The sequence below is a fragment of the Molothrus aeneus genome, unplaced genomic scaffold (genome assembly GCF_037042795.1).
Source record: "Molothrus aeneus isolate 106 unplaced genomic scaffold, BPBGC_Maene_1.0 scaffold_328, whole genome shotgun sequence".
NCBI lineage: Eukaryota > Metazoa > Chordata > Aves > Passeriformes > Icteridae > Molothrus > Molothrus aeneus.
The window spans coordinates 62,970-81,681 of NW_027098993.1; the positions used below are offsets into that span (position 1 = coordinate 62,970).

General features: G+C 62.1%; 4 protein-coding genes across 4 annotated transcripts; 1 reads left to right on the forward strand and 3 right to left on the reverse strand.

Moving 5' to 3' along the window:
• Positions 1–29: 29 nt before the first annotated feature.
• LOC136570392 (collagen alpha-1(I) chain-like) lies at positions 30–5,321 on the reverse strand. Its single transcript, XM_066570872.1, has 2 exons — positions 5,246–5,321; positions 30–3,859 (listed from the first exon to the last, which is right to left on the reverse strand). The coding sequence occupies exons 1-2, from the start codon at positions 5,319–5,321 to the stop codon at positions 30–32; spliced, it is 3,906 nt and encodes a 1,301-aa protein (XP_066426969.1).
• A 1,292-nt stretch (positions 5,322–6,613) lies between these two features.
• Positions 6,614–8,532, forward strand: ZNF428 (zinc finger protein 428). The gene is made up of 4 exons (XM_066570873.1): positions 6,614–6,694; positions 7,382–7,526; positions 7,636–7,746; positions 7,919–8,532. Exons 2-4 carry the CDS (start codon positions 7,391–7,393, stop codon positions 8,530–8,532), a joined length of 861 nt encoding a protein of 286 aa, XP_066426970.1. The 5' UTR covers positions 6,614–6,694; positions 7,382–7,390.
• A 939-nt stretch (positions 8,533–9,471) lies between these two features.
• ZNF576 (zinc finger protein 576) lies at positions 9,472–11,509 on the reverse strand. The gene is made up of 3 exons (XM_066570880.1): positions 11,458–11,509; positions 10,953–11,118; positions 9,472–9,815 (listed from the first exon to the last, which is right to left on the reverse strand). The coding sequence occupies exons 2-3, from the start codon at positions 11,113–11,115 to the stop codon at positions 9,472–9,474; spliced, it is 507 nt and encodes a 168-aa protein (XP_066426977.1). The 5' UTR covers positions 11,116–11,118; positions 11,458–11,509.
• A 1,002-nt stretch (positions 11,510–12,511) lies between these two features.
• Positions 12,512–18,611, reverse strand: XRCC1 (X-ray repair cross complementing 1). The gene is made up of 14 exons (XM_066570877.1): positions 18,495–18,611; positions 18,311–18,403; positions 17,925–18,023; positions 17,488–17,658; positions 17,285–17,359; positions 16,854–16,953; positions 16,700–16,773; positions 15,596–15,909; positions 14,875–14,991; positions 14,147–14,338; positions 13,482–13,564; positions 13,299–13,389; positions 12,798–12,873; positions 12,512–12,714 (listed from the first exon to the last, which is right to left on the reverse strand). Exons 1-14 carry the CDS (start codon positions 18,543–18,545, stop codon positions 12,595–12,597), a joined length of 1,656 nt encoding a protein of 551 aa, XP_066426974.1. The 5' UTR covers positions 18,546–18,611; the 3' UTR covers positions 12,512–12,594.
• Between the last annotated feature and the right edge of the window lie 101 nt (positions 18,612–18,712).

Consider the following 18,712-nt stretch of genomic DNA (forward strand, 5'->3'; position numbering starts at 1 on the left):
AAATAGGGCCTGGGGTGGGGGAGGGGCGCTCAGGGCAGCAGGAGGGGGAGGGGCAGCAGGAGGGGGAGCAGGAGGGGGAGGGGCGTGGAGGAGAAAGGGGCGGAGCTTTGGAGGCCCGGGGGGGGAGGGGCGGCAGTGACCGGGAAAGCCGCGTGGGGGGCGGGGCCTCGGCAGGGGGGCGGGGCCTCCCCGGCCATGACGTCACCGCCCGGCGCCACCATGATGGCGTCGGCTCCGGAAGGGGCGGAGCTTGCCGGCGGTGACGTCATCGGGGCGGGGGGGGCGGCGGCGCTCCAGGAGCAGCCGGGGTCGGGGGGCGGGGCCGCGGCCTCTGTGGTGACGTCACGGCCGTTGGCCACCAGGGATTGGTCACCCCCTGGGGGCGTGGTCTCGGGTGACGTCACCGTGGTGGTGGTGGCATCTCCGGGGGCTTCATTGAGGTGCCCCAAAGTGTCCCCAGGGCCACCGGTGACATTGGGCGGGGCCGTCCCCTCCGTGGTGACGTCACTGCCATTGGCCAACAGGGATTGGTCGCCTCCTGGGGGCGTGGTCACAGGTGCCACCACCGTGGTGGCATCTCCAGGAGCTTCATTGAGGTGTCCCAAAGTGTCCCTGGGGTCACTGGTGGCACCTGGGTCACCTGTCCCCTCCATGGCCACGTCCCCACTGGTGCCCACCAGGACTTTGTCACCTCCTGCTGTCGCTGTCACGGGTGCCACCACGGTGGTGGCATCTCCAGGGGCTTCAGGGACGCGTCCCAAAGTGTCCCAGGAGCAGTTGGTGGCACCGGGCTGGGCCGTCCCCTCCATGGCCACGTCCCCACCGTTGCCCACCAGGGCTTTGTCACCTCCTGGTGTCATTGTCACGGGTGCCACCACGGTGGTGGCATCTCCAGGGCCTTCGGTGACGCGTCCCAAAGTGTCCCCAGGGCCACAGAGGACGCGTGTCGCCTCTGTCCCCTCCATGGCCACGTCACCACCATTGGCCAGGAGCATCTTGTCACTTCCTGGGGACACTGGGACAGAGGTCACCGTGGTGGCGGCATCTCCATGGACTTCATTGAGGTGTCCCACGATGTCCCCAGGGTCACCGGTGACACCTGGGTCACCTGTCACCTCCATGGCCACGTCACTCTGGGTGCCCACCAGCACTTTGTCACCTCCTGGTGTCGCTGTCACAGGTGCCACCACGGTGGTGGCATCTCTGGGGGCTTCATTGAGGTGTCCCAAAGTGTCCCCAGGGCCAGCGGTGACACCGGGCTGGGCCGTCCCCTCCATGGCCACGTCCCCACTGGTGGCCGCCAGGACTTTGTCACCTCCTGGGGACACTGGGACAGAGGTCACCGTGGTGGCGGCATCTCCATAGACTTCATTGAGGTGTCCCACGATGTCCCCAGGGTCACCGGTGACACCCGGATCTTCTGTCCCTTCCACACCGACGTCACTCTGGGTGCCCACCAGCACTTTGTCACTTCCTGGGGACGTGGTCACCGGTGCCACCACGGTGGTGGCATCTCCATGGGCTTCATTGAGGTGTCCCACGATGTCCCCAGGGCCAACAGTGACATTGGGCTGGGCTGTCCCTTCCACACCGACGTCACTCTGGGTGCCCACCAGCACTTTGTCACTTCCTGGGGATGTGGTGACAAAGGTGACCACAGTGGTGGCATCTCCAGGGGCTTCATTGAGGTGTCCCAAAGTGTCCCTGGGGTCACTGGTGACACCTGGGTCACCTGTCCCCTCCATGGCCACGTCCCCACTGGTGGCTGCCAGGACTTTGTCACTTCCTGGGGATGTGGTGACAAAGGTGACCACGGTGGTGGCATCTCCAGGGACTTCATTGAGGTGTCCAACGATGTCCCCAGGGCCACCGGTGACACCCGGATCTTCTGTCCCCTCCACACCGACATCACCTTGGGTGCCCACCAGCACTTTGTCACCTCCTGGTGTCATTGTCACAGGTGCCACCACGGTGGTGGCATCTCCAGGGGCCTCAGTGACGCCTGCCCCGATGTCCCCAGGGCCACAGAGGATGCGTGTCTCCTCTGTCCCCTCCATGGCCACGTCACCACCATTGGCCAGGAGCATCTTGTCACTTCCTGGGGATGAGGTCACAGGCGATGCCACCGTGGTGGCATCTCCGGGGGCTTCATTGAGGTGTCCCACGATGTCCCCAGGGCCACCAGTGACACCAGGCTGGGCTGTCCCCTCCACCTTGATGTCACTCTGGGTGCCCACCAGCACTTTGTCACCTCCTGGTGTCGCTGTCACAGGTGCCACCATGGTGGTGGCATCTCCGGGGGCTTCATTGAGGTGTCCCAAAGTGTCCCCAGGGCCACCGGTGACACCGGGCTGGGCCGTCCCCTCCATGGCCACGTGACCACTGGTGGCCGCCAGGACTTTGTCACCTCCTGGGGACACTGGGACAGAGGTCACTGTGGTGGTGGCATCTCCATGGACTTCATTGAGGTGTCCCACGATGTCCCCAGGGTCACCGGTGACACCCGGATCTTCTGTCCCTTCCACACCGACGTCACCTTGGGTGCCCACCAGCACTTTGTCACCTCCTGGGGGCGTGGTCACCGGTGCCACCACGGTGGTGGCATCTCCAGGGGCTTCATTGAGGTGTCCCAAAGTGTCCCCAGGGCCAGCGGTGACACCTGGGTCACCTGTCCCCTCCATGGCTACATCGCTCTGGGTGCCAACCAGCACTTTGTCACCTCCCGGTGTCACTGTCACGGGTGCCACCACGGTGGTGGCATCTCCGGGGCCTTCGGTGACGCGTCCCAAAGTGTCCCCAGGGCCACAGAGGACGCGTGTCGCCTCTGTCCCCTCCATGGCCACGTCCCCACTGGTGGCTGCCAGGACTTCATCACCTCCTGGGGATGTGGTGACAAAGGTGACCACGGTGGTGGCATCTGCAGGGGCTTCATTGAGGCGTCCCAAAGTGTCCCCAGGGTCACTGGTGACATTGGGCTGGGCTGTTCCTTCCACAGCGACGTCACTCTGGGTGCCCACCAGCACTTTGTCACCTCCTGGTGTCGCTGTCACGGGTGCCACCACGGTGGTGGCATCTCTGGGGGCTTCATTGAGGTGTCCCAAAGTGTCCCCAGGGCCAGCGGTGACAGCTGGGTCACCTGTCCCCTCCATGGCCACATTGCCCTGGGTGCCCACCAGCACTTGGTCACTTCCTGGGGATGTGGTGACAAAGGTGACCACGGTGGTGGCATCTCCGGGGGCTTCATTGAGGTGTCCCACGATGTCCCCAGGGCCCGCGGTGACATTGGGCTGGGCTGTCCCCTCCATGGCCACGTCCCCACTGGTGGCTGCCAGCACGTTGTCACCTCCTGGGGACGTGGTCACAGGTGCCACCACGGTGGTGGCATCTCCGGGAGCTTCATTGAGGTGTCCCAAAGCGCCCCTGGGGTCACCGGTGACACCCGGATCTTCTGTCCCCTCCACACCGACGTCACCTCGGGCGCCCACCAGCGCTTTGTCACCTCCCGGTGTCGCCGTCACGGGTGCCACCGCCGTGGTGGCATCTCCGGGGGCTTCGCTCAGGTGTCCCACGATGTCCCCAGGGCCACTCCCGGGTCCTCGCGTCCCCCCCAGCTCGACGTCCCCCCCGGGTGCCACCACGGCCGCGTCCCCAGCGCCGTCCCCGGAGCAGTTGCTGGCCCTGGGTGTCCCCGGGGGTGTCCCCGATGTCCCCGGGGGCGTCCCCGGGGTCCCCTCGGCTCCTTCGCAGTCCGGGGGCGGCGGTGGGGGAGGGGTCGGCGGTGGGGGAGGGGCGGCCGGGCCGCAGAGCCTGGAGGGGGGAGGGGCGGGGGCGGCCGAGGAGGGGGGAGGGGCACAGAGAGCTGGGGGGGTGGGGGAGGGGAGAAAGGGGGGGGGTCAAGGGGGGGTCATGAAGGGACCCCCCGGAGACCCCAAAACCCCCAAAAAAATCCCAAACACCCCAAAAAGCCCCAAAGAGACCCCAAAAGGGACCCCCGGAGACCCCAAAAAACCCCAAAATCACCAAAGGAGCCCCCAGACCCAAAAGGGACCCCCAGAGACCCCAAAGAGACCCCAAAAAACCCCAAGAGACCCCAAAAAATTCCAAAAGCCCCAAGAAGACCCCAAAAGGGACCCCCCGGAGACCCCAAAAACTCCAAAAGGGACCCCCAAAAAACCCCCTAAAAATAGCAAAGACACCCCAAAAAGGGAACTCCAAAAAGGGAACCCCAAAAACCCTAAAGGAGACCCCAGACCCCAAAAAGCCCAAAAGGGACCCAAAAGAGGCCCCAAAAACCGACCCCAAAAGCCCCCAAAGGACCCCAAATGACCCCCAAAACCTCAAAGGGACCCCCCAAAAATCCCCAAAACCTCAAAGAGGCCCCAAAAGGGGCCCCCAGAGACCCCAAGGGGACCCCAGAGCCAAAAGGGACCCCCCAAATCCCCCATAGAACCCCCCAAAAATCGCCCCACAGACCCCGATAAATCCCATATGGAACCCCATAACACCCCGAATTCCCCCATAGAACCCCTATGGAACCCCATAGCACCCCAAAAAAAACCCCAAATCCCCCCCATAGCACCCCATAAATCCCCCATAGGACCCCCATAAATCCCCCACAAATCCCCCACAGAACCCCAAATTCCCCCATAAATCCCCCACAGCACCCCCTAGCACCCCAAATTTCCCCATAGCACCCCATAAATCCCCCATAGGAGCCCCATAACCCACCCCATAGCACCCCAAAACCCCCATAAATCCCCCATAGCACCCCAAATTTCCCCCATAAAACCCCACGAATCCCCTACAGGACCCCACAAACCCCCCATAGGACCCCCACAACCCACCCCATAGAACCCCATAGCACCCCAAATCCCCCCATAGCACCCCATAAATCTCCCATAGCACCCCATAACCCACCCCATAGCACCCCAAATCCCCCCCCCAGAACCCCAAATTCCCCCATAAATCCCCCATAGCACCCCATAGCACCCCAAATTCCCCCATAAATCCCCCATAGCAGCCCATAGCACCCCATAAATCCCCCATAGCACCCCAAATTCCCCCATAAATCCCCGATAGCACCCCAAATTCCCCCATAGACCCCCATAAATCCCCCATAGCACCCCATAGACCCCCATAAATCCCCCATAGCACCCCATAAACCCCCTCTAACACCCCAAATTCCCCCACAGCTGCCCCACAGCACCCCCGAAAATCCCCATAGATCCCCCCCCCCAAATCTCACCCAGCAGCGCCAGCAGCGCCATCATCCCCATCCTCCTCCTCATCCTCCTCCTCCTCTTCATCCCTCTCGCGTCCATGGCGGGGTCGGGCCCCGCTTGGGGGGAGGGGGGGTCCCTTTATTCCCTTCCCCCCCCCCGCACCCCCAAAATCCGCCCCGTGGGTGGGGGAGGGGCGGCGGCCTCGCCCCTGGAATGTGGGGCGGCCCCGCCCCCGCCCCCCTCAATTATGGGGTACCCGGGCGAGGATCAATTAAAGAAATGGAAATTAATTAATGGGGGCGGCCCCACCCCCAGCCCTGCCCTGCCCCAGTGACCCCGGGAGGGGCCGGAATTTGGGGTCACCCCTCCCCCCCCCCCCCCCAATATCCGGCCCCATGGATTTGGGGTCACCCCCCATATCCGGCCCCACGGATTTGGGGTCACCCCAATGTCCCACCCCATGGATTTGGGGTCACCCTCCATATCCGGCCCCATAGATTTGGGGTCACCCCCATATCCGGCCCCATAGATTTGGGGTCACCCCAATGTCCCACCCCATAGATTTGGGGTCAGCCCCCCCATATCCGGCCCTATAGATTTGGGGTCACCCCCCCTTCCGGCCCCATAGATCTGGGGTCACCCCAATGTCCCACCCCATGGATTTGGGGTCACCCCAATGTCCCACCCCATAGATTTGGGGTTACTCCCCCCTTCCGGCCCCATATATTTGGGGTCAGCCCCCCCATATCCGGCCCCATGGGTTTGGGGTTCTCAGTCCCTCTGCCCCACAGATTTGGGGTCTCTCGAGTGTTCCCCATGCATTTGGGGTACCCTCTGTTCGTGCCCCACAGATTTGGGATCCCCAGAGATTTTGGGGTCCCCCCCAGTCCCTGCTCCACAGATTTGGGGTCCTTGCCCCACAGATTCGGGGTTCTCAGCCCCACAACCCCAGAGATTTGGGGTCTCCCCCTGTCCCGGCCCCCCACATTTGGGGTCTCTCCCCTCTCAGCCCCACAGATTTGGGGTCAATTTCCACAGATTTGGGGTCCCCTCCCGTCCCTGCCCCCCATATTTGGGTTCCCCTCCCCCGCCCCATATTTGCCCGCCGCCCCTCCCCCACTCCCGCTCCGTTCCCACGCCTCAGTTTCGCTCTCGGGGGCGGAGTTTTGGTTCCTCCCGGTCACGTGGTCCCCTGCCGATCACGTGTCCCGCCCGTCACGTGTAACCCCCCCTCCCCCCGGTCTCGGTCACGTGTCCCCATCACGTGTCTCGCGCGCTCTCCTTCCACGTGACCTCCCCTCCCCCACGCTCCCGTTTCCCGCCAGGGGGCGCCGGAAGCTCGGGGTGGGCGTGGCCTGGGGGCTCTTACAAGGGGAAAGGGGAGGGGGCGTAGTTCGCCGTTTGGCCCCGCCCCCCCCGCGCATGCGCGGCGCGGGCGGCGGCGGCGGCGGCTCCGGGAGCGGCTCCGAGCGGTGCGAGCGGCGCGGGGGGGGGAGGGGCGGGGGGAGGGGGGAGGGGCGGAGGGTGGGGGAGGGGCGGAGGGTGGGGGAGGGGCGTGGGGAGCGCGGGAACCCCGCCCCTCCCCCCCCATATCGGCGGCGGCGCACGGGGCATTGTGGGAGGGGGGGGAGGGGCGAAGGGAGGAGGGGGAGGGGCTTATGGGGTGGTGGGCGGGGCTTAGAAAAGGGAAAACGGGGCCTCGGAAGGTGGGAGGGGCCAAAGGGTTGGGGGAGGGGTTTGGTGGTGGTGGGAGGGGCTTGTGGGATTGGGGAGGGGCTTCAGGGGTTGTGGGAGGGGCCTGGGGGGTTGTGGGCGGGGCTTAGAAAGTAGGTAAAGGGGCCTGGAAAGTGGGAGGGGCCAAAGCGTTGAGGGAGGGGCTTGGGGTGTGGGGGATGGGCAGGATGAGGTGGGAGGGGCTTGAGGGGCTGTGGGCGGGGTTTGGGAATGCAAAGCGGGGCTGAGGAGATGGGAGGGGCTTCAGAGTTTGTGGGTGGGGTTTATGGGATGGCGAGAGGCACCTGGCGCCTTTGTGGGCGTGGCTTTTGAGCTGGTGGGAGGGGCTTGTGACCCAGTGAGGGCAGCCCGGGTGTGAGGTGGGCGTGGCTCAGCGTCTGGCAGGCGTGGCTTGGGTCAATATGGGCGTGTCCCACCCCTGGCAGGGCGTGGCCATGATGGCGGCCGGGCGGGGCCCGGGGAGCGAGGACGGAGCCTTCGAGGAGGAGGAGGAGGAGGAGGAGGAGGAGGAGGAAGAAGAAGAGGAAGAGGAGGAGGAGGAAGAGGAGGAAGAGGAAGAAGCGGCCGGCGGTGAGCGGGGGAGGGGCAAAGGGGGAGGGGGGCGGGCCCTAACGGGGAGGGGTGGGGGAGGGGCGCTCACCTGTGCCATCGCCCCTCCCCCATCCCCTCCCACCCCCAGCGCCGCCGGCCCCACCCGAGGACGACGACGGCGAATCAGAGGAGGCCACGTCGGTGACGTCATCGGGGGACAGCGGCGGCGCCCCCTCCCCCCCCGCCAACGGCTGCGCAGGTCAGGCCCCTCCCCCACTTGTGATTGACCCCGCCTCCATTTCTCATTGACCCCACCCCCGTCCTTCACCCTCACACCCTCCCCCACATCTCATTTGCACCGCCCCCTTCCTTTCACTGGCTCCTCCCCCTCGCCCCCCACCCCTTTTCATTGGCCCCTCCCCACCCCGCAGGTTCCCGGACCCGCCCATTGGGGGCGGAGCCTCGGCCCTTCCCGGAGCCGCCCTGTGGGGGAGGGGCCTCCCCGGAAGCCCCCGGAACCGCACCCAGCGGAGGGGGCGTGGCCTCCGCCAGCGGAGGACCCGTGACCACGCCCACAGGGGGCGGGGATTGGCACCGCTGCCCCGAGTGTGGGCGTGGCTTCGGCACCTCGCGGGCGCTCAAGGTTCACCGCAGTTACCACGTGGGCCGGAAGAGGCCCCTCCCCCCGCCCCCCCACGCCCCGCCCCCTCCCCCGGCCCCGCCCCCGCGCTCCCAGAGCCCCTCCCCCGCCCCGTTCAAGTTCCACTACATCTGCGCCGAGTGCGGCCTCGGGTTCGTGGCCCCCGGCGCCCTCGGCGCCCATCGGTGCCACCGGAGCCGCCGCCGCCAGCGCCGCCCCTCCCCCACCGCCCCCGCCGCCCCCCGGGGCCCCTCCCCCCCCCCGCCGCGCCGCCCCGCCCCTCCCCCGCCCAGCCCCGCCCCGCGGAGCCCCGCCCCTTTCCGCTGCACCGAGTGCGCCGGGGCCTTCGGCCTCGTGGCCGAGCTGCACGAGCACTACATGCTGCACGCCAGGGGGGAGCTCTAGGACACGCCCACCGCGAGGGGGACACGCCCACTGCGGGGGGACACGCCCACTGCGAGGGGGACACGCCCACTCGGATTGGAGACACGCCCACTCGGGTTTGGGACACGCCCACCCCGCTCCCCGTGCGGCCCAATGGGGGAGGGAGGAGGAGGAGGAGGCGGTGTCGGCAACAGGAAGTGATGTCATGGAATGCAGGGCGTGGCCTGGTTGATTTTTTAAATATTTGTGTATGGGGGTGGGGGGTGTGTTATGTCGTTGGGTATGATGTCATCGGCGTGACGTCATCAGGGTGGTTTTATTGTGTGACGTCATCGTCGTGACGTCATGAGGGTGGCGCCGCTGTGGCGACATCATCAGGGGCGGTGACGATGGGGGTGACGTCATCGGGAGAGTGGCGCCAGTGTGACGTCATCGCGGTGACGTCACGATGGGGGTGATGTTTGTGGCATGATGTCGTCTGTGACGTCATAGTTGTGACATCATCAGAATAATGGCGTCGTTGTGATGTCATGATGAGTTATGCTCATGGGATGACGACATCAGTGTGACGTCATCGTACTGGCGTCCTTGGGATAAATAGGTCGGTGTGACGTCATCGGTGTGACGTCATTGGGGGGTGTGACATCACGGGGATAATGGCACCGGAGTGACGTCATCAATGTGACATCACCGGGCCTGGTGTTAATTGGGTGATGTCATCGTTGTGATGTCACTGGGATGGTTTTACCGGGTGACGTCATCAGGGTGACATCGACGGGATGACGTCATCAGCGCCAAAGCCCCTCCCCCTTCTCACCGCTGACGTCACATCCACCCCACACAGTGACATCACACCCTCGCGACCAATCACAACCCAGTTCCTCCGCTTTATTCCTTCCCCGCCAAGCCCCGCCCCCTCTCCCCACAAGCCCCGCCCCCTCTCCCCAAGCCCCGCCCTCCTCAGAGCTCGCCCCTGGCATGGCGGATGTAGTGCCGGTGCAACGCCCCCTCCCGGGCGAAGCCCCGCCCACACTCCCGGCACTCCAGCAGTGCGGGGGGCGTGGCTTTCCTGGCGGCGGGCGCGGCCTCCCTGGGCTCCGCCCCCCTGTGGGCGTGGCCGCGCTGGTGGCGCAGCAGCGCCGGGGAGGAGCCGAAGGGGCGGGCGCAGACGAAGCAGACGAAGAGCGACCCCCGCAGGCCCAGGGCGAAATCGCGCGGGTGCTGGCGCTTGGCGTGGCGGGCGGCGAAAATGGCGTCGGGGAAGGTGATCAGACACCTGGGGCAGTGCTGGGAGCCCGGAGAGTCTGGGGGGACAGACAGACGGACATCAGGACGGACAGATGGACACCCATAAGAACAGACGGACACCCATAGGGACGGACAGACAGCCATAGGGACAGGCGGACGGACACCAGGACAGACGGACACAGCTCAGGATGGACGGGCATACGGACATAGGGACAGGCAGACACCCCTCAGGACAGACAGACAGACACCCATAGGGACAGGCAGATGGACACCAGGACAGACAGACACCCCTCAGGATGGACAGACGGACACAGCTCAGGACAGACAGCCCTCAGGGCAGACAGCCCTTGGGATGGACAGACGGACACCAGGACAGACGGACACAGCTCAGGAAGGACAGACAGGCAGACACCAGGATGGACAGAAACCCCTCAGGACGGACTGACGGACACCAGGACACACGGACACCGCTCGGGGACACTGGGGACACCGTGGGGACACCTGAGGGACACGGGTGACACCACAGGGGACAAAGGGGACACCACAGGGACCCAGCCCAGGGACACTGGGGACATCTCTGGGGGTGGCACTGGGACACAGCCCGGGGCACCCAACCGGTCTGAGGGGACAAAGGGGACAGGGGTGACACCACAGGGGACACCACAGGGACACCCACGGGGACATGGGTGACACCACAGGGGACATGGGGACAGAGGTGACACCCCTGGTTCACCACAGGGACAACCACAGGGACAGAGGTGACACCAAAGGGACACCAGAGGGACATGGGGACAGAGGTGACACCACAAGGGACACCCACAGGGACACCCATGGGGACATGGGTGACACCACAGGGGACAGAGGTGACACCCCAGGGACATGGGGACATGGGTGACACCACAAGGAGCCAGCCCAGGGACATTGGGGACACTGTGGGGGTGGCACTGGGACACCCGGGGACACTCAGGGGGACAAAGGGGACACTGGGGACACTGGGGACACTGAGGGGGTGGCACAGGGACCCAGCCCAGGGACACCTCTGGGGACGCTCGAGGAACCCCCGAGAGACCCTTGGGGACACCTTGGGGACATTTGGGGACACCCCAGGGGTGGCACAGGGACACCCAAGGGACCCTCCTGGGGACATTTGGGGACACCCAGAGCCCCTCCCCCCCCGCCCCTCCCCCACTCACAGGCGGCTCCTCCGCTCCCGGGGGGGCTCCAGGCCCCTCCCCCCCCTCCCCCTCCTTCCTCCTCCTCCTCCTCCTCCTCCTCCGCGGGGTGGGGGGAGGGGCGCGCCGAAGGGGGCGGAGCCAACTCCGAGGGGGGCGGGGCCAAGTCCGGGGGCTGCGCCATGGGCTGGGGGAGGGGAAAAGGAAAAGGGGGGGGGGTCAGGGGCGACCCCGGAAAGCGCCGGGACCCCCGAAACCCCTCCAGGACCCTCCGGGACCCCCGAAACCACTCCGGGACCCCCAAACCTCCCCAAAACCCCTCCGGGACCCCCCAAATTTCCCCCAGGACCCCCCAAACCCCCTCAGGACCCTCCGAAAACCGCCCGGGACCCCCCAGGTCCCCCAAAATCCCCTCGGGACCCCCCAAACCACCCGAGACCCCCTAAAATCCCCCCAACCCCCCCCAGGAGCCCCCGGGACCCCCAAAGCCCCCCCAGGACCCCCCAAAAACCCCCTCGCCCCTCACTCGCTCTCGGCGGCCACTTCCGGCTTCCGGTGCGGCGACCACCGGAGCCGCTTCCGGTTCCGGTCTGGGTGTTTTGGTCACGCCCACTCCGCCCAGCGGAGTGGGCGTGGTTTGAAGCGGGTGATGTCAGTGGTGGCCAATAGGAAAAGGGGGCGGGGCCTAGAGCGGGGTTGGCGCCCCCTGGAGGCACGGGAATGTCTCAGTAAAAACCGGTTAAAAACGGTAAAAAACCGGTAAAAACCAGCACGAACCGGTAAAAACCAGTGCTCCCAGTATGGCCCAGGGACCCCCAGTCCGCCCCAGTCCCTCCCAGTATAAACCAGTAAGCCCAAATCCCCCTTTAACCCTTTCCCAGTTTTCTATAGTATATTATCTTTACATTAATGTATTTGCTATATTTATATGTATTTATATGAATTTTTAATATATTTACAGAGAAATTTATTTAAAAATACATATTTGAACTTTTAAAAAATGCAATATTAAATAGTATTTCAAATTTGTTTTAGTATTCATGTATTATGCATTTTTATTTTTATATTTTCATTTTTGTTATTTTTATTTCTTTATTTCTTTAAAATTGTTTTTATATTTTGTTTTTTATATTTATATCTTATTGTTTTATAATTTAAATTTCTAATATTTATATAATACATTCCTATATTTTATATTTTATATTAATATTCTATATATTTCTGTATATTTATATTTTGCGACGTTGATATCCATATTTTATATGTTTAAATATTTTTGTATTTTTATATTTTCTAACTATATTTTAAGACCTTATATTTTAATACTTTATATTTTTATACTTTTATTTTACTTTATTATATTTTATAGTTTAAACTTTTTCTATTCATTGTTTATATTTTCATATATACATTTTGTATATTTGTATTTTTAAATTTTATTTATTTATATATTTCAAAAGTTTTATTTCTATATTTTATATAAATCTCTTAAAGAGCCACTGCCCTTTTAAGAAGGCCCCGCCCTCCTTTTTAAAAGCCCCGCCCACTTCCCCCCATTAATTAACTCATTAATGAACTCATTCATTTCTACCCAAATCCTCTTTATTACACCTAAACAAAAAAGGGGCGTGGCTTAGAATGGGGCGTGTCCACAGCGATGACATCACTGCCGTGCCGATGACGTCACCAGGAAGGGCTGGGCCGGGATTGGCCGTTGCCGCTCCCCGCAGAGCAGCAGCCAATGGGGACGCACGAACAGCAGCGAGGGGCGGAGCTCCAGTGCCTGGGGTGGGGGCGGAGCTTGGGGTTAAAGGGGGCAGGGCCATACCCAGCTAAAGCCCCGCCCCTTCCCTTATTGGGCCACACCTCATCGAAGGCGGGGTCCCAGTCCTGTGACGTCACCACGTGGGTCACGGATTCGTCCATGTAGGGAGCCAGGGAGCTGCAAACCAGTATGGACCAGTATAAACCAGTACGGGCCAGTATGGGCTGGTATAAACCAGTAAAAACCAGTACGGACCAGTATGAACCAGTACAGGCCAGTTTGAGCTCCCAGTTCCATCCCAGTTCAAACCAGTCCATTCCCAGTACAAACCAGTACAAACCAGTACCCCCCAGTTCCCTCCCAGTATATCCCAGTAACCCCAAATGCCCCTTTAACCCTTTCCCAGCCCCTCCCAGTATATCCCAGTACAAACCAGTCCCTGTTTAACCCTTTCCCAGTCCCTCCCAGTACAAACCAGTAACCCCAAATCCCCCTTTAACCCTTTCCCAGTCCCTCCCAGTACAAACCAGTAACCCCAAATCCCCCTTTAACCCTTTCCCGGCCCCTCCCAGTTTATCCCAGTCCCTCCCAGTCCCGCTCACCCCCCGAACGCCACCACCAGGCGCCGCAGCCGCCGCCGCTCCCCCTCGGGGAAGGGGCCGTGCAAAAAGAACTTTTTGTCCTCAAAAAAATCTGTGGGGGAGGAAGGGGAAAAGGGGCGGGGTCAGAGAAAACGGGGCGGGGATAAAGGGGGAGGGGTTTAAAAGGGGGGGAGGGGCACGCACCGGGCAGGGGGGGGATGGGCAGCCCCTCCCCCTCATCCTCGTCCTCGGTGTTCTCCTCGGTGGAGCCCCCAAAGGGGTCGGTGCTGAAGGGGGGAGGACACGCCCACTTAAGGGATGGCCACGCCCACTTGAGGCTGGACACGCCTATTTGATGTGTGACCACACCCACTTGATGTAGGGACGTTCCCGTTTAAGGCCACGCCCACTCAAGGCGTGGCCACAGGTATTGAATATATGGAGATGGAAAGGGCAGAGGAGGCCACGCCCACTTGATGATCGACCACGCCCATTTTAGAAACACACGCCCACTTTATGTGGGGCCACGCCCACTTAAATTTAAACTAGGACGTGCTCAATTAAGATGTGACCACGCCCACCCCTGGACTAGCCCCACCCACTTAAAAATCTGACCACACCCACTCTACGCATGACCACGCCTATTTAATGTATGACCCCACCCACCTCACGTGTGGACACGCCCACCCCAGGCGACCCCACCCATTTAAGGTATGGCCACGCCCACTTAAAGAATGGCCACACCTACTTAAATTGTGACTCCAGCCACTCAGGACAAGACCACGCCCACCCCAAATGTGACCTCACCAACCCCTGGTGTGACCACGCCCACCACTGGTTTGACCCCACCCCCTTCACTCCAAACTCACTCCTCTGATTGGTCCTCGCTGTCACCTGACTCAGGGGGCGTGGCCGGCGCCGCAGGGGGCGGAGTCTCGGATTTGTCTGCCTGAGGAGGCCCCGCCCCTTTTTTCCCCTTGGGGGAAGATCGTGGAGGGGGCAGGGCCTCCTCAGGCTCCTCCCCCTCGCTGCCAGAGGAGGCGGAGCCGTCCAGGAGGTACCTGGGGGAGGGGCAAAGCGTGACCACGCCCATTTTAGGGGCGTGGTTTCAATTCACCTCCCTCCAGCGTGGGTGTGGCCAAGGGGGCGAGGCCTGTCCAGGTGTGTTAAAAAGGTTCCAAAATCTTCATTTTTCACCCAAATTTCACAAAATTTTTTTGGGTTTCCCCGTCCCAGGTGTTCCCAGTTGTGCCCAAAACCCCCAAAATCCCCAATTTTACCCAAATTTTGCCATTTCCCCCCATTTTCCCCCTCCCAGGTGAACCAAAACGCCCCAAAACCCCCGTAAAATCCCCATTATTAACCCAAATTTTGCCCAATTTTCGCTTTTTTCCCCCATTTTCCCGCCCCCAGGTGTGCCCAGGTGTACCCACGTGCTCCCAGGTGTGCCTGGGTCTCACAGTTGAACCAAAACGCCCCCAACCCCCCCCAAAATCCCCATATTTCACCCAATTTTCACCCAAATTTCACGCGAATTTCACCAGATTTTCGGGTTTTTCCCCCATTTCCCCCTCCCAGGTGTGCCCCCCGCACTCACGGCCCGCAGCTCAGCCTCCTGCCCCGTTTCTGGCACTCCCAGATCCACCTGGCTCCCACCACGACCCCGCCCTGCTGCCGCGCCCGCGCCGCCTTCGGGGTCCTGGGGAAGGCGCACCTGGCACAGGGGGACACCGGAAATGGGCGTGGCCGCCGGGAAAAGGGGCGTGGCCGTCCCCCCAAAGGGGCGCAGCCACGAAAAATTGGGTGGGGAAAGCTTAAAAATGGGGGGAAAAGTTAAAAAAGGGGAGTGGTCATCCCAAAAATGGGCGTGGCCACAAAAAATTGGGTGTGGAAAGCCCAAAATTGGATGTGGTGGGCGATAAAAGGGGCGTGGCCACTCAAAACTGGGTGTGTCCACACAATAGATAGAAATAACAAGTAAAAAATGGGCGTGACCCAAAAAAGTGGGTGTGGCCACACATAAATGGAAATAACAGTCCAAAAAAAGGGCGTGGCCACACCATAGACAAAAATGCTTAGAAATGGGCGTGGCTACCCAAAACTGGGCGTGACCACACCATAAATAGACATATGGGCGTGGCCACATCATAAACGGACATAACTGCCCAGAAATGGGCGTGGTCACACCATATATGGACATAACCAGCTTAAAACGGGGAGTGGTCGCCCTGAAAGCAGGTGTAAGGGCCCCAAAAGTGGGCGCGGCCATCCCGAGAGTGGGCGTGGCCTCTGCGGCGGTTGTGGGAGGGGTCACCTACACCAGGTGGGTGCACTCGGGTGTCCAGTCCGGCCGATACTCCGCCCCCATGGCCGCGGCCGCCGCCCGCAGGTGCCCCCGCAGAGGGTTCTGGAATCCGCTCAGGGCCAGCACCACCCCCGCCAGAATGGGACCCCCCGAATCCGGGGGGGGTTTTTGGGGGGGCGCCGGGTTTTTTTGTGGGGGCGCCGGGTTTTTTTGGGGTGGCGCCGGGTTTTTTGGGGGGGTTTTCGGGGTTTTTTGGGGGGTTTTGGGCTTTTTTTGGGGGGTGCCGTTGGTGGTGGTGGTGGGGGAGGGGAGGCGGCGCTTGGGGGGCTGTGGGGAGAAAAAAAAGGGGGGGGAAGGGGGTTAGGGGGGGGTCCCAAAAGGGATTTTGGGGGGATTCGGGTGAGATTTGGGGGTCCCAGGTGGGGTTTTGGGGGGGTTCGGGTGAGATTTGGGGGGGTTCGGGTGTCCCAGGGGGGATTTTAGGGGGTCCCAGGTGGAGTTTGGGGTCCCCAGGTGGGGTTTTGGGGGAAATTTGGGGGGCCCAGGTGGGATTTTGGGAGTCCCAGGTGGAGTTAGGGGGGTCCCAGCAGTGCCCAGGTGAAGTTTGGGGTCCCAAGTGGGATTTTAGGGGGGTTCAGGTGAGACTTGGGGTCCCCAGGTTGGGTTCTGGGGAGGTCTGGGGAGTCCCAGGTGCATTTTAGGGTATCCCAGGTGCATTTTGGTGTCCCCCAGGTGCATTTTAGGGTATCCCAGGTGCATTTTGGTGTCCCCCAGGTGCATTTTAGGGTCCCCCAGGTGCATTTTAGGGTATCCCAGGTGTATTTTGGGGTCCCCCAGGTGCATTTGGTGTCCCCCAGGTGCATTTTAGGGTATCCCAGGTGTATTTTGGGCTCCCCCAGGTGCATTTGGTGTCCCCCAGGTGCATTTTAGGCTCCCCCAGGTGCATTTTAGGGTCCCCAAGGTGCATTATAGGGTATCCCAGGTGCATTTTGGGGTCCCCCAGGTGCATTTGGTGTCCCCCAGGTGCATTTTAGGGTATCCCAGGTGCATTTGGTGTCCCCCAGGTGCATTTTAGGGTATCCCAGGTGTATTTAGGATTCCCCAGGTGCTCCCTTACCTGGCTGCTCTCCCTGTTTGTTTCCTGCAGCGCGGCTGCGGCGTAGCTGGGCCCGGGGGGGGGCTGGGCTGAGGCTGTCAGGGGAGGGGCTGGACATCAAATGGGGGAGGGGCTTGCCTGGGAGGGGGAGGGGCTAAAGGAGGCGTGGCCTCACCTGTGTTGGGGGAGGGGCGTTGGTAGAACAGGGCCCCGGGGGGGCGCCGGGGGCTCCCCTCCCCCTCCTCGCGCAGCGTGAACGGACCCAGGCGGCGAACCTGGGGGGGGGAGGGGCCAAAGAGGTCACCTTGGGGTCAGCCAGGGGTCAGGGGTCACTCACTGGTCACCCATTGGTCAATGGTCACCCATTGGTCAGTTGTCACTCAGTGGTCAGTGATTGGTCAGTGGTCACTCAGTGGTCACTCAGTGGTCACCCATTGGTCACTCATTGGTCAGTGATTGGTCAGAGGTCACTCAGTGGTCAGTGATTGGTCAGTGGTCACTCAGCGGTCACCCACTGGTCACTCACTGGTCACTCACTTGTCAGTGGTCACCCATTGGTCACCCACTGGTCACTCATTGGTCACTCATTGGTCAATTGTCACTCACCGGGGCCGGGGGCGGTTCCTGTCCCTCCTCGGGGGCAGCGAAGGCTCTGATGAAGGCCAGGCCGTAGGGGCGGCTCTGGGGGCGGGGCCAACAGGTGAGAACTGACAGGTGAGTGCTGACCCCTCCCCCCAGGTGTGTCCCCCTCCCTCCCTCAGGTGTCCCCTGCCCCTCCAGGTGTGTCCCCCTCCCTCAGGTGTGCTCACCTGGCAGTAGGGCTGGCTCAGCACCACCTGCAGCCGGTCGTACTTGGTCGTGGGCGTGGCCGTGGCCGGACGTTTGACCAATGCCTGAGGCCCAAAGAGCCGCACCCGGCCTGGCCCCGCCCCCGCCCGGCTCTCGCTTGGTGACATCAGAGCAGAACTGGGCAGGAGCACCTGGGACAGGTGAGACAGGAGAGCTCTGAGGAGCTGGGAACAGGGGACAACAGGGAACTCCAGGGAAGGCCCAGGTGGGCCCAAGTGACCCCAGGTAAGGCCCAGGTGTGCCCAGGTAACTCCAGGTGGGACCCAGGTGAGCCCAAATGTGCTCCAACCCCCCCAGGTGTGCCCAGGTGTATCCCAGGTACCCCCAGGTGTATTTTGGGTACCCCCAGGTGTATCTTGGGTACCCCCAGGTGTGCCCAGGTACCCCCAGGTCTCACCTGGAACTCGCCCCCGGCAGAGCAGCCCAGCAGCACCTCCACAAAGGCGGCGCCGTCGTTGCCGATGTGCAGGGAGTGGATGGGCCGGGAGTCACCCAGCTGGGAAACCAGTTTGGACCAGTTCACACCAGTAATGCCCCAGTTCATCCCAGTAACCCCCAGTGCAGTCCCAGTGCCATCCCAGTTCAGACCAGTAACCTCCCAGTGTACTCCCAGTTCAAACCAATAACCCCCAGCTCATCCCAGTCCCTCCCAGTCCATCCCAGTCCCACCCAATCCTCTCCCAGTATAAACCAGTAACCCCAAATCCATCTTCAACCCTTTCCCAGTCCCTTCCAGTGCCCCTCAATCTCCTCCCAGTCCCTCCCAGTCCATCCCAGTCCCACCTCCAGCACCACACTCAGCTGTTTCTCCCCCGCCGCCGCTCCTCTCCATTTCCCGCCATCTTCGGGCCTCAGCAGATTCTCCGCCGGGTGACGCTGCGGACGCACCGGAGCCTCAACAACGACCCCAACCCCCGGTACCGGACCGGAACCACCTCCCGGTCCTACCGAGCCCCTCTGAACCCACCGGATCCGCGCTGGTCACCGACACCACCCGCGTGAACGGAATCTCCGCCATTGCCGCCTCCCTCCCCTCACGGCTCCACCGGAAGCCCCCTTAGAGCTCCACCGGAAGCCGCCTCAGAGCTCCATCATGGAGGGGGCGCTCTGTCCAACACCCCCCCAACTCTATGGTTCCGCGCAGTCCTCCCGGCGTTTCTGCGCATGCGCGCGGAGCCGCTCTGC

Bases quoted from the DNA above. Each gene is read 5' to 3' on its own strand.
- LOC136570392 (XM_066570872.1), bottom strand. From the start codon at position 5,321: ATGGACGCGAGAGGGATGAAGAGGAGGAGGAGGATGAGGAGGAGGATG. The intron at 3,860-5,245 runs GTGAGATTTGGG...CCACCCCCCCAG, and splicing joins GGCGCTGCTGGCGCTGCTGG to CTCTCTGTGCCCCTCCCCCC.
- ZNF428 (XM_066570873.1), top strand. From the start codon at position 7,391: ATGATGGCGGCCGGGCGGGGCCCGGGGAGCGAGGACGGAGCCTTCGAG. The intron at 7,527-7,635 runs GTGAGCGGGGGA...TCCCACCCCCAG, and splicing joins AGAGGAAGAAGCGGCCGGCG to CGCCGCCGGCCCCACCCGAG. The intron at 7,747-7,918 runs GTCAGGCCCCTC...CCCACCCCGCAG, and splicing joins CCCCGCCAACGGCTGCGCAG to GTTCCCGGACCCGCCCATTG.
- ZNF576 (XM_066570880.1), bottom strand. From the start codon at position 11,115: ATGGCGCAGCCCCCGGACTTGGCCCCGCCCCCCTCGGAGTTGGCTCCG. The intron at 9,816-10,952 runs GTGAGTGGGGGA...CTGTCCCCCCAG, and splicing joins CGGGAGCGGAGGAGCCGCCT to ACTCTCCGGGCTCCCAGCAC.
- XRCC1 (XM_066570877.1), bottom strand. From the start codon at position 18,545: ATGGCGGAGATTCCGTTCACGCGGGTGGTGTCGGTGACCAGCGCGGAT. The intron at 17,659-17,924 runs GTGAGACCTGGG...CACCTGTCCCAG, and splicing joins CTGCCGGGGGCGAGTTCCAG to GTGCTCCTGCCCAGTTCTGC. The intron at 17,360-17,487 runs GTGAGCACACCT...CCCCGCCCCCAG, and splicing joins TGAGCCAGCCCTACTGCCAG to AGCCGCCCCTACGGCCTGGC.